The sequence below is a fragment of the Taurulus bubalis genome (genome assembly GCF_910589615.1).
Source record: "Taurulus bubalis genome assembly, chromosome: 7".
Taxonomy (NCBI): domain Eukaryota; kingdom Metazoa; phylum Chordata; class Actinopteri; order Perciformes; family Cottidae; genus Taurulus; species Taurulus bubalis.
This window is the reverse complement of record NC_136595.1, coordinates 3,630,689-3,643,527: the sequence shown is the minus strand read 5'-3', so window position 1 is coordinate 3,643,527 and position 12,839 is coordinate 3,630,689. Positions and strand designations below refer to the sequence as shown.

Genomic DNA, 12,839 nt, shown 5'->3' with positions numbered 1-12,839 from the left:
CTTTCGACGCAGTGTCAGAGGCAGCTGGGGGCAGAAACGAGAGGACTGACGGCAATTTGTCGCATGTATCCGCTCTTTTTTTTCGCACAGGACTGACTCAAATGAACGTGTGACTCAGCTGTCTCTGAGCCGCGGAACAGAGCGTAGAGGGGCGCCATCTACTGCCGGAAGCGAGGCACGCCACGCTGCCGCCTTCATGCGGAAATACCCCAACGCGGAGAAATCTTAGCAAATAAAACAGTGTCTTTTCTGTCCGTTTGTATCTCTTCGTGTCTCGGTTTATCTTACCCCATTTGCTTTCAACGTCTTTCAAAAAGAGGTACCAGGTTTTCAAGGATATTCTGACTTTTGGTCCCTTGTATGTTTTTTATTTTTTATTGAGCAAATGAAATGACCCCCATCTAAAACAAAACACAGAATGCCCATGCCGTATGCCCACAGACCAGCTCCCCTCCTCTCCATATTATTATTAGCTTTATTTTCATTGGTTGCTGGATTACATTTCATCCAGATACAACAGATACGTTTTTCTGATTGGCTATTCGTGTAGCCCATTTATTTTTTTTGATTGGCTGATGAGTGGCACCTCGCGGCAAGACCTCCAGGGAATTCGGGGGAGACGTGCTTGATTCCTCCATGGTGAGTGCAGCGCGACCAGGTCATGTTTGCGCGCTGCAGCACATTAAATAGCCTAGAGTTTTTTTTCAGCGTGAGAATACGATGTGTGGCGGGAGGGCGTGACTTAAGACCGAAATGCGTGACAGTCACGCTCAATGCGTGACACTTGAGAGCCCTGTCAATAGCATATTTTTTTATCGGATTTATATTTTTACAGAAGTACCGATTACTGACAGATAGCGTCAAATCCAGTTATCCGACTTATTTTACATATCTTAACACTGAAATATCAGTGAACAGGGGTGCTGATAAAAATAAATAAACTGGGCCTTTCAAGGGCTACCCACCTTGGATTATGGCATCATCCTAGACATGTGCTAAACGGCAAAATCCTGCATTTAACTCGTTTATCCCCCCCGCCATTTTTCAAAAGAATTCCGAATGGTTTGCATACCCATACTAAATACACACAAGGGCTATTTGAATACTTTCAAAAGGTTTAATATACAGGAAACACTTTTGAGACCAGTTAAGAGGCCCATATAGCAGTATATGTGTTACTGGTTTATTGGTTGCTGATAGAACACAGAAAAGAAAAAACGTCAAAAAAAAAGAAGCTTCCAGGATGTATTTCCTCTTTTTAATTATGCATATCATCTCTTTTTTCTGCTATAAAATAACACTGTGTTAACAGTATCTCTGCAAAGTTTGACTTTGATTACCTAAAGTTAAATATGTCTAGTAATTACTTTAGTGCAGATTTCATGAACTGTAGGTTTAGGTCCGCTGAAAGCAAAAAAATCCTAACTTTCCTCCTGTTATCTGGATCGTGGTCGTGGACCATGCCTACTACTTATTATATGAATAATTTCTGTCATATTCATTGAATGTGCTGTAACTCCGTTACGTTATTCATTCTGGTCACATGACATCTATTGCCTCTGTCCATCCGGGGAGAGGGATCCTCCTCTGTTGCTCTCTTTGTGATGTTGGGCTATGCAAAATAAACTGAATTGAATTGAATATTTTGCTTAGGCTTTGTCTGTCAGTGTTTTTTGGCAATTGGTGGATTCTGTAGGTCCAGGTTGCTATGTCACATCATTGTGTGTTTGGTATCGATTCATGGGAGTACGAGGACTTGGAGAGTGAGGAAGAGCTCCTGATGGAGAATTCTGCCCCCATTTTGGGGGCACCTGGGGTTAGGCACCGGAGAAAATACACCACCCAAGACTGAAGCATTCAAGCGCTTCTTTGTGCGTCTGCATCAGGAATGAAGGAATTCATACAAAGGGAACCATTTTCTCATCTAAGGCGTGACTCATTTGTTGGTTTCACATTAAACTTGTGCTTTGTTCTCGCTCCACAGACATGATGCTTCACTGTATCTCGTTAAAAGGTAAAAATGTAACCTCAATACTTTTATTGAGTACTGATCAAAATATATTTGCACCATAAATGATGAAAAAGTGTCAAGTATTAGAAAGTTGACATCAAATGCTTGGGCTGATTCAAAGGATTACGTGATTATCGTTGGATCAGACATTTCCCCGATCTCAATTCAGAAACACTTCTATGACTTGATTGGGAAAGATTTTCTTTTTTCTCAACGCAGTTTAAAAACAAAGTGCTATACAAAAGATTCAGAGCATATCTAACAGAGGCTAACAGTGCTGACAGAGCTAACAGTATAGGGGGACTTCTTTGTCTGCTTACCCCACTATATCTTTACAGAGGCAATAGTCGTTTCCTGCCATCAACACTCCAGATCTTGTATATTGCACCTTTAAATAAAGAAGCCGGTTTAGGTGGGTGAACGGCTGGAGAAAGATTAAGACATCTGAGACCATTTTCATACCGAGACAGGAGTGACCACCTTCCCCGATACAAAAATACCTGTTATCATGTGACCAACGTCCAATACTATGATCATGTGACAAAAACTGAGCCAAATTGGGATATGGTTAAAAGTCCCAAGATCACAAATACATGTATTCAACGGTATACAAGTAGTTTACAGTGCATTAACTAAAATAAGGTATTGGAAAAATATTGTTTCGGTGCACTGAAGCTCGGGTATCATGTGGTACGGATACCGAAAATGTAGAAACAAGGCTGGACAGTGCACATTTGAGTCTGCCACGATTCTATTGCTTGTAAAATGTGTCCTTTAATAAAAACAGACCAAAATCATTGAAAAACAGGCATCAGATTGTAGAGCGGCTTCAATTTTATTCACTGAAACTGAGCAGTGTGAGCCCACAGGACAGTCACTCATTCAGAACAATGAGGAAAATGGCAATAGTAAGAATCACAGTTTGTTTAATGCAGTCTCACTCTCACACACAAAACACACAGAGTTGGAGGAAGGAGTACGGCCCAAAATCAGAGCTTTAGAAACTGATGTGTTTTCAGGGAATCAATGTAACGATTGAATAAATTATGAAGGGGGTCAATAAAAAATAAAAGTATTAAATCACACAGGAGGAATAAAAAGTGCATGAACCAGACATCACAGACCCTCGATTTACTGGACATCCCAACAAAGGCAATAATAAGAATGGATTGAGTAACCCGCAGGATGCACACGCGCATACACACACACACACACCGCGAGACCGTACAGTGAGTCACATTAAATTAGAACATTCTCAACCAAAGCAGACCCACAAAAAGGGAAATAAACAACATGTCAACCCTTCTCTAATTTGAAAGCTAAAAAAAAATATAAATCTGACCTGACCCCACCTTCCATCCCTCCCCCACCCCTACACCTGAATAAAAGGCTGCTGTATTAAAGGCCAGAGTCCATAGGGTTTTCACTGATTTTCTGTCGGTTTAGAAGCGCACAGCAGTCCGCCAACCGGCTCCTCTCCTTTACAACTCGTCCTTCTTTTTGGCGTCGCTGTCCTCTCCCTCTGTCTCTGCGTCCTCATCCGTCTCCTCATTGTGCTCGCCCTCTTCCTCATCATTGCCGTCGTCTTCTTCTTCTTCTTCTTCCTCCTCCTCCTCTTCCTCTTCCTCCTCAGCGCCACCATCAGTGTCCTTCTTCTTGCTCTTGTCCTCCTCCTCCCTCAGTTTCCTCTCAATGTCCTCCTGCTCCTCCTTCATCTTCTTCTCTGGTCCCTGGTGGGCAAAGAAGAAAAGTTGGGTTTGAGTTGACAACGCAGAATACTCTTTGATGGCTCATCTCAAAACACGTGCAGGTAATTCAAAACACTTTATTCAAGTCACTGTCGAACTTATTTGGGATTCCATAAAGGAATATGTCTTCTTCATGTCCAACATAATGCATTTCTTTCACTCAAAAATACTATTCTGTCTAGCCTGTCAGCTAGGCCCATCTTAATCCCTCTAGGACAGGGGTGTCCAAACTACGGCCCGCGGGCCAACTGTGGCCCATGTTTTATTGGCCCGCGGCAAGTTCTACAAATATAATGAAGTGAAAGTCAAGCAAATGGCAGCTAGCTCAATCGTATTTTTGCCGTCCAAACAAAAAACACAATAAAATGCCTCACGAGCATCTGTGAGGTCGCTCAGCTCACAGCGCGACACGAAAACCTCTCAGTTGAGACTTCATAACACAGAGCCTCACTGAAGCCGCAGGAATAATGTGCCCGAAAAAGATGCCTGATGTTGAAGCTGAACATGGGACCTGCTCTCTCACCCTGAGGTGCCCTGCTCAGTCGCGGCTCCAGCTGCAGCGGATTTATTCCCTGAGGTCAGAATTGACCAGTTTTTGAAAGAGGACCGACCTCTTCATGAGCTGAGTGACCCTCTATGGTTGGCAGACCTGGCATTTCTAGTCTATATCTTATTCATCACCTCAACACACTGAGCAAGAGCCTGCAGGACAAAGAGCAGGTACCCAAACCTCACGTACACATGAAGGCCTTCTGTGTGAAGCTTCGTCTCTATGGAGGCACAACTACACAACGTCAGCGCTGCGCTCTTCCTAATGCTGTCGGACATCAAATGAGCTTTTCCAGAGGTCATCACTAAAAGGGGAAATATGTGTTTGTCATCACAGAACTCAGTGCTTCCTTTTTTTAAAATCAAGCTATTCTCGACTCCCTTCCTGATGGATGCAGAAGAAATGAAGAGAGTCTGAACTAGAACTGATGGAGATGCAGTGTGATGATTCTCTGAAATAATTGACCTCATTGGATTAATTTTGCGATATACCTCACCCGAGCGGCCCAGGCGTTCGTATATTTTTCTGTTTGTGGCCCTCGGTGAAAAAGGTTTGGACACCCCTGCTCTAGGAGCTAGCTAGGACTGGCTTCACCCTCTAGGACAGGGGTATTCAACTAAAATTCAGCGAGGTCCAGTTAGAGAGAATTTCCTCATGCAAAGGTCCGGAACATCACAATAATGTCAAATTTGCGCAATATGATTTTGTGTCAAATGTATTGAAGTAGCCAAAAATTAAAGAAAGTTCAATTGAATAACATCTAAACAATATTAATTACAGATTTACAATTGAATTAATTATAAATAATACATACTCTAATAATAAATACATTGAAAAATGTGACTTAAAATAAAGTACTTAATTTTAGAATAATGAAATTAACCGAATTGTCCTGCAGCTTTAAATTCAGTTCGGGCGTCAAGCAATGTCAATCAAAAGAGCCAAGATCAGTGTTGGGGGTAACGAGTTACGGTAACGATATTACTATTATAGGTAATGAAGTAAAATAACGCATTACACTCAAAATATTGGTAACTACACTACTTTACTAGACCTCAGGAACGCGCGTTCTTGCGTTACTCAAGCCATTTTTACCAGTCCAAAAAGTTCTCTTTTAGTTGCGCGCGAGTCACACTTCCTGCATGAACAATCTATCACAGAACTCCGATTTGAGTGACGTAGCTGCTGCTGGTGCATAGAAAGAGGGAAGCGGAAAATGGATGAGATGGAGACAGGAGGGTTCAGTGTCTTTCAACTGTCCAGTCACACTGACTTTTTTGATTTTGAAGAGGAGTTTTCCTACACGGCAGAAACAGAAGTCATGGAGTACTTAATAATGCCCGTATCCAACTGGGAGGTTCTCTCCAGGTTCCCTAGGATTAAGGATATTGCAAAGCAATACAACATTCCAATACCATCAAGTGCACCTGTCTGTAATGAAGTGGAGCTTCTAATGAGGAAAAAGACACGTCTGGTATGAACGAAATCACTTTACTGGTGAACTGCAGTATTACAACTGTTAAAGCGATTGAGAACGCGCTCTTGCACCCGACATGTATATTTTTTCCACACGTAACATCAACATTAGTTAGCGTCAACAAGCACGTATCATTGTACTTTCAGCCTTCAAAGTAAAAGCACTTCCTGTTTACATGCTCTTCACAATAAGAGTAAATCATGTAATAAAACAAGTTACACTGTCAAAAGGCTTTTCAGCCTGGGCAGTATTGTTCTGACCCCAAGGAGGAACAGGCTGTCGGTAAAAGATTCGAGAGACTTTTACTCATGCGATACAGTCGCTATTTTGAAGAATAGAGAAAACTGATAAACTTCATAGGATATAGTGCACTTTCTGTTCATTTAGGCAATGATGAAGTGGATTTTCTGTTTCTATTTTAATGAGAAAAAAAGTGCCATTTATGTTTCTATTTTTCTTAAACCACTACAATGATTCCTATAACAAGCTGGTTTTGTTCTTAGGAGTAGGCCCCCATTTGGCTTAGTGGGGTCTCATATTTCCAAAAGCCTGTTTTTGGCCTGTTTTTAATGTGTTACTGCTGTTTGACCGACCTGAATGTCCCCACCATACTAGCCTCATGTATCCTGTTTGGATTTTAAAGTGAGGCATATTTCTTTGGTCAGACAGTGTGAACAGGGTTAATGTTCGTTCAAGTTAGTGGCTGAGTTTTATATGCCATTTTGTTTTACATGTTTACAATACACTATGTGGAAAGGCTAAGAGATGCCCTTTCTTGAAAATTGAAAATAAAGGGATGAAAGTGATGTTTGGCCATGTATCTTTGCGGTTAATTTGGACATTTGCTTAAAAAAAAAGTAAAGTAAAGTAACTAGTAGTGAAGTTACTTTTCAAATACAGTAACTAGTAAAGTAATCTATTTACGATTTTCAGAAGTAACTAGTAACTTTTTCTGAGTAACTACCCCAACACTGGCCAAGATATTATAATCTTGTCATCTAAAAAAATAAGTGTGCAGGGACTTTATCTGTGGTTAAAACACAAGTTTAATTTTTCTGTGCCTTAATTTCAGATAAGAGTCGGTACGTTTGCTCAAAAGATCTGTGCTTTGCTTTTGAACTGGTTGTGGGAATAATAAACATACAAGAGTCTGTCCATTCTTGGTTCTGGTTAAGCGGTCTATATTTCTCTTTTTGGAGCACCAAGTGAAATAACTTCTGACTCATTTACTTTCTTCCAACTACCGGGTCCCTCTCCTGTCGCTCCCGTGTGGTGTGAATACGGCAATCGAGTCGAGGGCGACGCTCATCGGAATAAACACATGTGATTGGTGATTAGTCAAATCATGCAAGATGATTTACAACGCATGCAATTGGTCGGTGTGTTTCCTGACAGGTAAACGAGAGCCGTAAAGCCAGAAAATCTGCGCCGGTTAAATAGAAGTGATCCATGAACATTATAATTCTCAATTACCTATCGGTTTACGGTCCAGAGACAACGGCGTCTGGGTCCGGACCTGGACTGTGGTCCGCCTGTTAGTGACCCCCTGCTCGCGAAGCTAGCATGTGAGCTTGGACTGGTTGTCACCCTCCATTAGCTAGCCTGCCAGCTAGGACAGGCTTCACCCTCCATTAGCTAGCCTGCGAGCTAGGACAGGCTTCACCCTCCATTAGCTGGCCTGTGAACTAGGATTACCTTAACGTTCTATGATCTAGTTTGAGACTAGGAATAGCTCAACCCGCTAGGGCAGGGGTCGGCAACCCGCGGCTCCGGAGCCGCATGCAGCTCTTTAGCCCCTCTGTTGTGGCTCCCTGAGGCTTTGACGAAACAAAAACAAAAGAATTCACATCCTGTCAAGTCGCTGTCAAGCCTCTTCCCCTGCAGGTGGCTACTCGTGATTCACAGACCTCCGCCCTTGCTAAACTATCAACGGATAAGTAAAAAATATAAAAAAGTCGCGGAGAAAAGTAGTTTGAGGCTGACCAGTCTGCTGATATGTGGGGAGAAGTTAGCAAACGATAAAACATTTCATGTTGAAAGACTCTTCCAAAACAAACACAAAGCATTTGATGAAAAAGCATCAAGCTGCAGAAGAGCGATTCCTCAACTGCTGCAGCAAACTGAGCAAAGTAGATATACTCTCAGGAAGTGGATCAAGTCTCCAAACTCAACTACTGCTGCTGGTTCTGTGGCAGCTCGTGAGAGAGTGAGGTGTCCGCTAGTAAAGACGGATCCGTCCTCCTCCGTTTGCGGTGCTCTAAAAGTCTGTAGTGAGGACGCTCAGTGTAAACGTAGCAAAAGATATGCGTTTTAAAAAAGGAAACCTCACGTGAGGAGGACAGGTATCGAACCTGCTACCTTGTGATTACAGGACGAACACCAGACACATTTGTGGGTGGAAAAAAGGGCAAAATGTCTCATTGGATATGAAAGGTTGCTGACCCCTGCGCTAAGGGCTTGCCTGTGAGCTAGAACTAGCTCAACATGTTATGCTAGGAGGCCATCCCATCCCTGAAATCAGAGCAATTTTCAAGATGGCAATTATTTTTTTTATTATGATCACCTTTTTATATGTAAAATCTGGAATGTCAGTTCCTACACACGGCTCTACTCGTCACACCCAACAATTACTGCTTCGCAATGTACTTTACCAGGCAACCCTACAGGTACAAGTTGGTAGCGCAAAATCAACCGAGCAGGGAGTAGTGCTACTGGGAATTAAACCCACACTGCATTCTAAAGTGCATACATTTTTCTTTATGCTTTTTAGTACATACTGTACACTGTAAATGCACTGTTAAATTTGGACAAACTGCTTCCTCATAACACCTTAAACGTTGAGCATCTTGCTTGTTGGGTCAGAATATACAGAGCAGCCAGATGGATGCAGTTGGACATCCTGGTATTTTTGGCATGCTACACTAAACATACTAAGTATTAGGACACACCAAATCTAAACAGTATGGTGGTATTGAGTATTGGAACACGGCCCAGTGTCGTTTTAGTGGTTGGCGAGAACTTTGGACTGCTTTTCTTCACTTTTAACAGAATAGCTCCGGGTACTTACAAAGAGTCATTGGTTTTATAAGCATTAGTCATTATTTTTGACATTTGAAAATAACTAAGTCAACAAAAATCCAAAGATAAATTGTTCATGAAAATGTTGCGTTTTCTGTCTAGAATACACAGTATAGTGTATAATAGGCTCTACATACAGCATTGATATACAGTCCTACCATAGTAGCTCCCCAGGTTTCCTTCCCGAACTCTTCTGCCTCTTTGACGTCGTCAGTGATCAGGAAGTTGTCAAAGATGGTGCCAGATTTAACCTGAACAAAGACAATCACATGAGCGTTAATTCCTCAACGAGTCCATATACAAAACAAGTCTTTGTTTTATACATGCGTTTGGTGATTCAGTTATTACAACTCTCATTGGGCGAGTATAATCCTTACCTGCCACAGATCCAGGCCCAGTACGCCAATGTTATTGAACTTGTACATTGCGGCGTCCTGAGTGTACTCTGGGTTGTCAATCTCAGGGTGGACCCAGGTTCCTTTGTAGTCAGGGTTGTCAATCTGCTTGGGTTTCCACTCGCCCTGCAAAGGCAACACAAGAGAGGTTAGGACTAGTGATGGTACAGATTATTAGACCAATTCTATCACTAAAGTCTAAAAAATACAAACACTACTAAAAGGATTTTAATTGGTGAGCAAATTTTTTTTCTATTAAAGGCTCCAGCCCTGCCTCCTCCTGTGTCCTCAGCTATGAGAGCGGACCTTGTACTCTGGGTTGGTGATCATGGGAGGTTCCCAATCGCCGTCCATGTCCACGTCCCAGTCATCAGGCTTCGTGGCATCAGGGTCAGGGATGGTCTCTGGCTTGTCCCATTCCTGGGAAGGGACCAGAAATAGAGTTACCACTCAAGTCCTAAATTGTAAAAAATAAATAAAAATGCTATAACAGTGTGCACATCATGAAGCAGGGATGTGACCTGAGCCCTGTACATGAAAAGCCCAATTAGCATAATTTGATTGTTGATTATTTGACACAAGCCTGGATTTCCTGGAACTCTTCAAAAGGTGGGTTGAAATGTATTTGGAACTACTGCCATCCCTCAGCCAAACAGTCGAGTGCTGATCATGGGTATGCCCTTCTACTCAAGCTGCATTTTTTTTTCTAAATAAGGGCACACTGATTAAGAAAATTAAAACAGCCAACTATGTTAAAAAAAAAAAAACTTAAGACTTTCAATCTACAATATGCGGAGTGACTAACTAAAAGGCTAAGCAAACTATTAGCAATATTTTCTCGAATCAGTTTATTATCTCAAATGAAGACGATATTGATTCGGCCTCCTAACACAGCTAAATAATATTTTTTGTATGTACAACTTTAGCGTGATTTGTGTTTCCCCTCAAGATAACAATGTGATGTGATCATGACAAAAGCTTAGATTTTGGAGAACTTTCTCCATCTGCCTCAGCGAAGTGTAAGCTGGGTCTGGAAAGTAACCAAGAATCCTCTTCATGGAGTTATTGGGATAACTTTAGGGCAACAGAGAACGGGGGTCTGATTTTCTACCTCAGACTTGGTGTCGTTGGGGTCGTCGATCTTGGCCCTGTCGTCCCAGTCACTGGGTTTCTTGGCATCTGGGTCTTTGATCTTCTTCGCAGGCAGCATGTCCCAGTCGTCCTCCAGGGAGCCGGACTCCACCTTCTCGTTGTTGATCCTCACCTCGTATGTCTGGTCCGGATTCAGGATCAGCGTGTACATGTGGGTTAGCTCGTCATCCTTGCATTTGATGTCTTTCTTGACGAGGTGGTTCTGGCCCTTGTAGTTGAAGATCACGTGAACCTTCTTTGTGCTGTATCCACAGATGTCAGGCCCTGGAGACAATACAGTATTTATTTAATTCCTTTATTCAACACTAGCTCACGCCCTGCGCTACATTTCAAAACAGCCGTGTGAAAATGCCTTGAGCATCCTTTCAAGTTCACGCCTTAAACAGTTGTGTTCCGTGGTCGGGGCCTCTAGCGTGACTCACCGAACATGATGTAATACTGAGAGTCTCCATGCATGTTGCTCTGGTCGAGGTCAGAGGGGAAGATCTTGACGTAGCCGCCGCCGCAGTCGATCTTCTGCTCGTGCTTGATGGTGAACTGGATGACCAGGGGCTTCCCCTCGTTACTAAAGGGCTCAAAGCGGGCCGACGTGGCGTAAAAGTGGGCGTCCTGGCTGGTCTGGAGACCTGGAAAAATAGGCGCAAACCGGCGTTAGAGACAAGCGCTCAAAGCTTTTCGTGGCTTTTGTATTCTTGACCAGGTTTTTATACGGTTCTATAGGTATTATAAAATCAGATGAATCATGATTTTTTTGTAAGCCAGATACTGTCTTACTGTAGTGCTTACAGTCATAACCAAGGAGCCCAAAACATTCCAGGATTACTTAAAATGTAAATGAGTAAACCTGGGGCCAGCACAGAAAACAGGAAGAGTCGGGGGTGTTAACTTTTGCCACAGGTTATTCCAGTTTGGGATCTAATCTCAGCACATACAAGTCCTTGTCTTTGTAGTGGCTGTACCTGGAGCAGGTCATATACACAAACCTCTTTTGCCTACATTTGCACAATGCAAATAATTTGCATGGATATGCACATTTGCATGGATATGCAATTGATGCATATCTCTGCTAGTGACAGATGATGATCTGTCACTAGCAGATATGCATCAATTGTCTGCATGACAATAGAAGAAGAAAAAATAATTACCTTTATCAGCCTCCGCGTCCCCATAGAACTTCCCAGCGGTCAGTTTCCACTGACCGTAGTCTGACTTGTGCTTGGACTCGGCCCACCGGCTCTGCCATCCATCTGAAACGCAGCAATCAAACTCAACTGGTTACTGATAGGCTCTTCCTGTTGGCCAATACATTGCAATACTACAACACACATCCATTATGCTGCTGGATCCAGACACACACTTGCGTTACTGAGTTTGAAGAGGACTTCACAATAAAACCACACATTTTCAACCAATACCGTTTTACTGCACATTTTAATAGTTTATAATACTTAAATATGTTTCCAATGCCAGGGGCTACAGCCTCTCATTTCCATCGAAGTTCAGCTTTTATTTCAACTGGTTCGACACGTTGAGGACATTTACTAATTTGAACAGAAAAGGGGTTAAACAGCACAGCGACCTAGTTGAAGTCCTCAATACGGCTCAGTGCAATATCAAAAGTGAAAGAATATGTGGACTATACGAGGGCAACAGATAGGTTAACGCACTCATCTGGTATTCCCATTCCAGTTGGACTATAATATTGCAGCATTTACGTTGCTGTACTGCGCTAAAGTCACTTTCGTTTGACGTTTTATTCGTTTAAAAAGCCAGGTAATTAAAGAAACTATACCGAGCGACGCAGTTTAAAAAGGCAGTTGAGGCAGCCACTTCCACAAAACGACCATTCACACATAGAACAAGAAAGACGTGGAATTGTTGAGTTACCGCACCTCCGTCCAAAAACTGCTCCTTGAAGTACACGGTAGCATCAACGGTGACAGCTATCGATGCAAACACTGCGAGAATAGCCGCTGGCAGCTTCATGTTGGCAGCTTCTCACCGGCGCCCAGGAGGTTGAAGAGAGCAGGATTGAGAGTGAAAACGGCTAATAAAGGCTCGAGGAGATGTAACCTGAGTATTTCAACAGTGACAAGCCCTGCACAGATGGCCGCGGCTCATTGGACGAGCGTCTCGCCAATGAAATGAGACCACGAGTTTCTTTTCGGAGAGGCTCGGCTCGCGTCGGACGAGGATCGGAAAAGGGGGCGGAGGCAGGAGACGACTTGGTTTATGTGACAAGTTAGAAAATCACTCTCTGGGTGAGGTAGAAGTGACGTTGGTGATCCACGGAAACCCCGGCGGGGAGAGTGACGCTGTCGGTGTGCGACGAATCCAGAGAACGGCTGCGGTAGAATAGTCAAAAAATTACCTCCTAACGTCTAACCCTACGCACTTTTCCTTAACCTCGATGGAAAACGTCACGGGG

At 42.9% G+C, this 12,839-nt stretch overlaps 1 protein-coding gene across 1 annotated transcript; it reads right to left on the bottom strand.

Moving 5' to 3' along the window:
- Nucleotides 1-2,822: 2,822 nt before the first annotated feature.
- LOC306739284 (calreticulin-like) lies at nt 2,823-12,425 on the bottom strand. The gene is made up of 8 exons (XM_079221263.1): nt 12,304-12,425; nt 11,557-11,658; nt 10,834-11,037; nt 10,371-10,675; nt 9,566-9,679; nt 9,242-9,385; nt 9,023-9,115; nt 2,823-3,741 (listed from the first exon to the last, which is right to left on the bottom strand). Exons 1-8 carry the CDS (start codon nt 12,395-12,397, stop codon nt 3,493-3,495), a joined length of 1,305 nt encoding a protein of 434 aa, XP_079077389.1. The 5' UTR covers nt 12,398-12,425; the 3' UTR covers nt 2,823-3,492.
- Nucleotides 12,426-12,839: the final 414 nt, after the last annotated feature.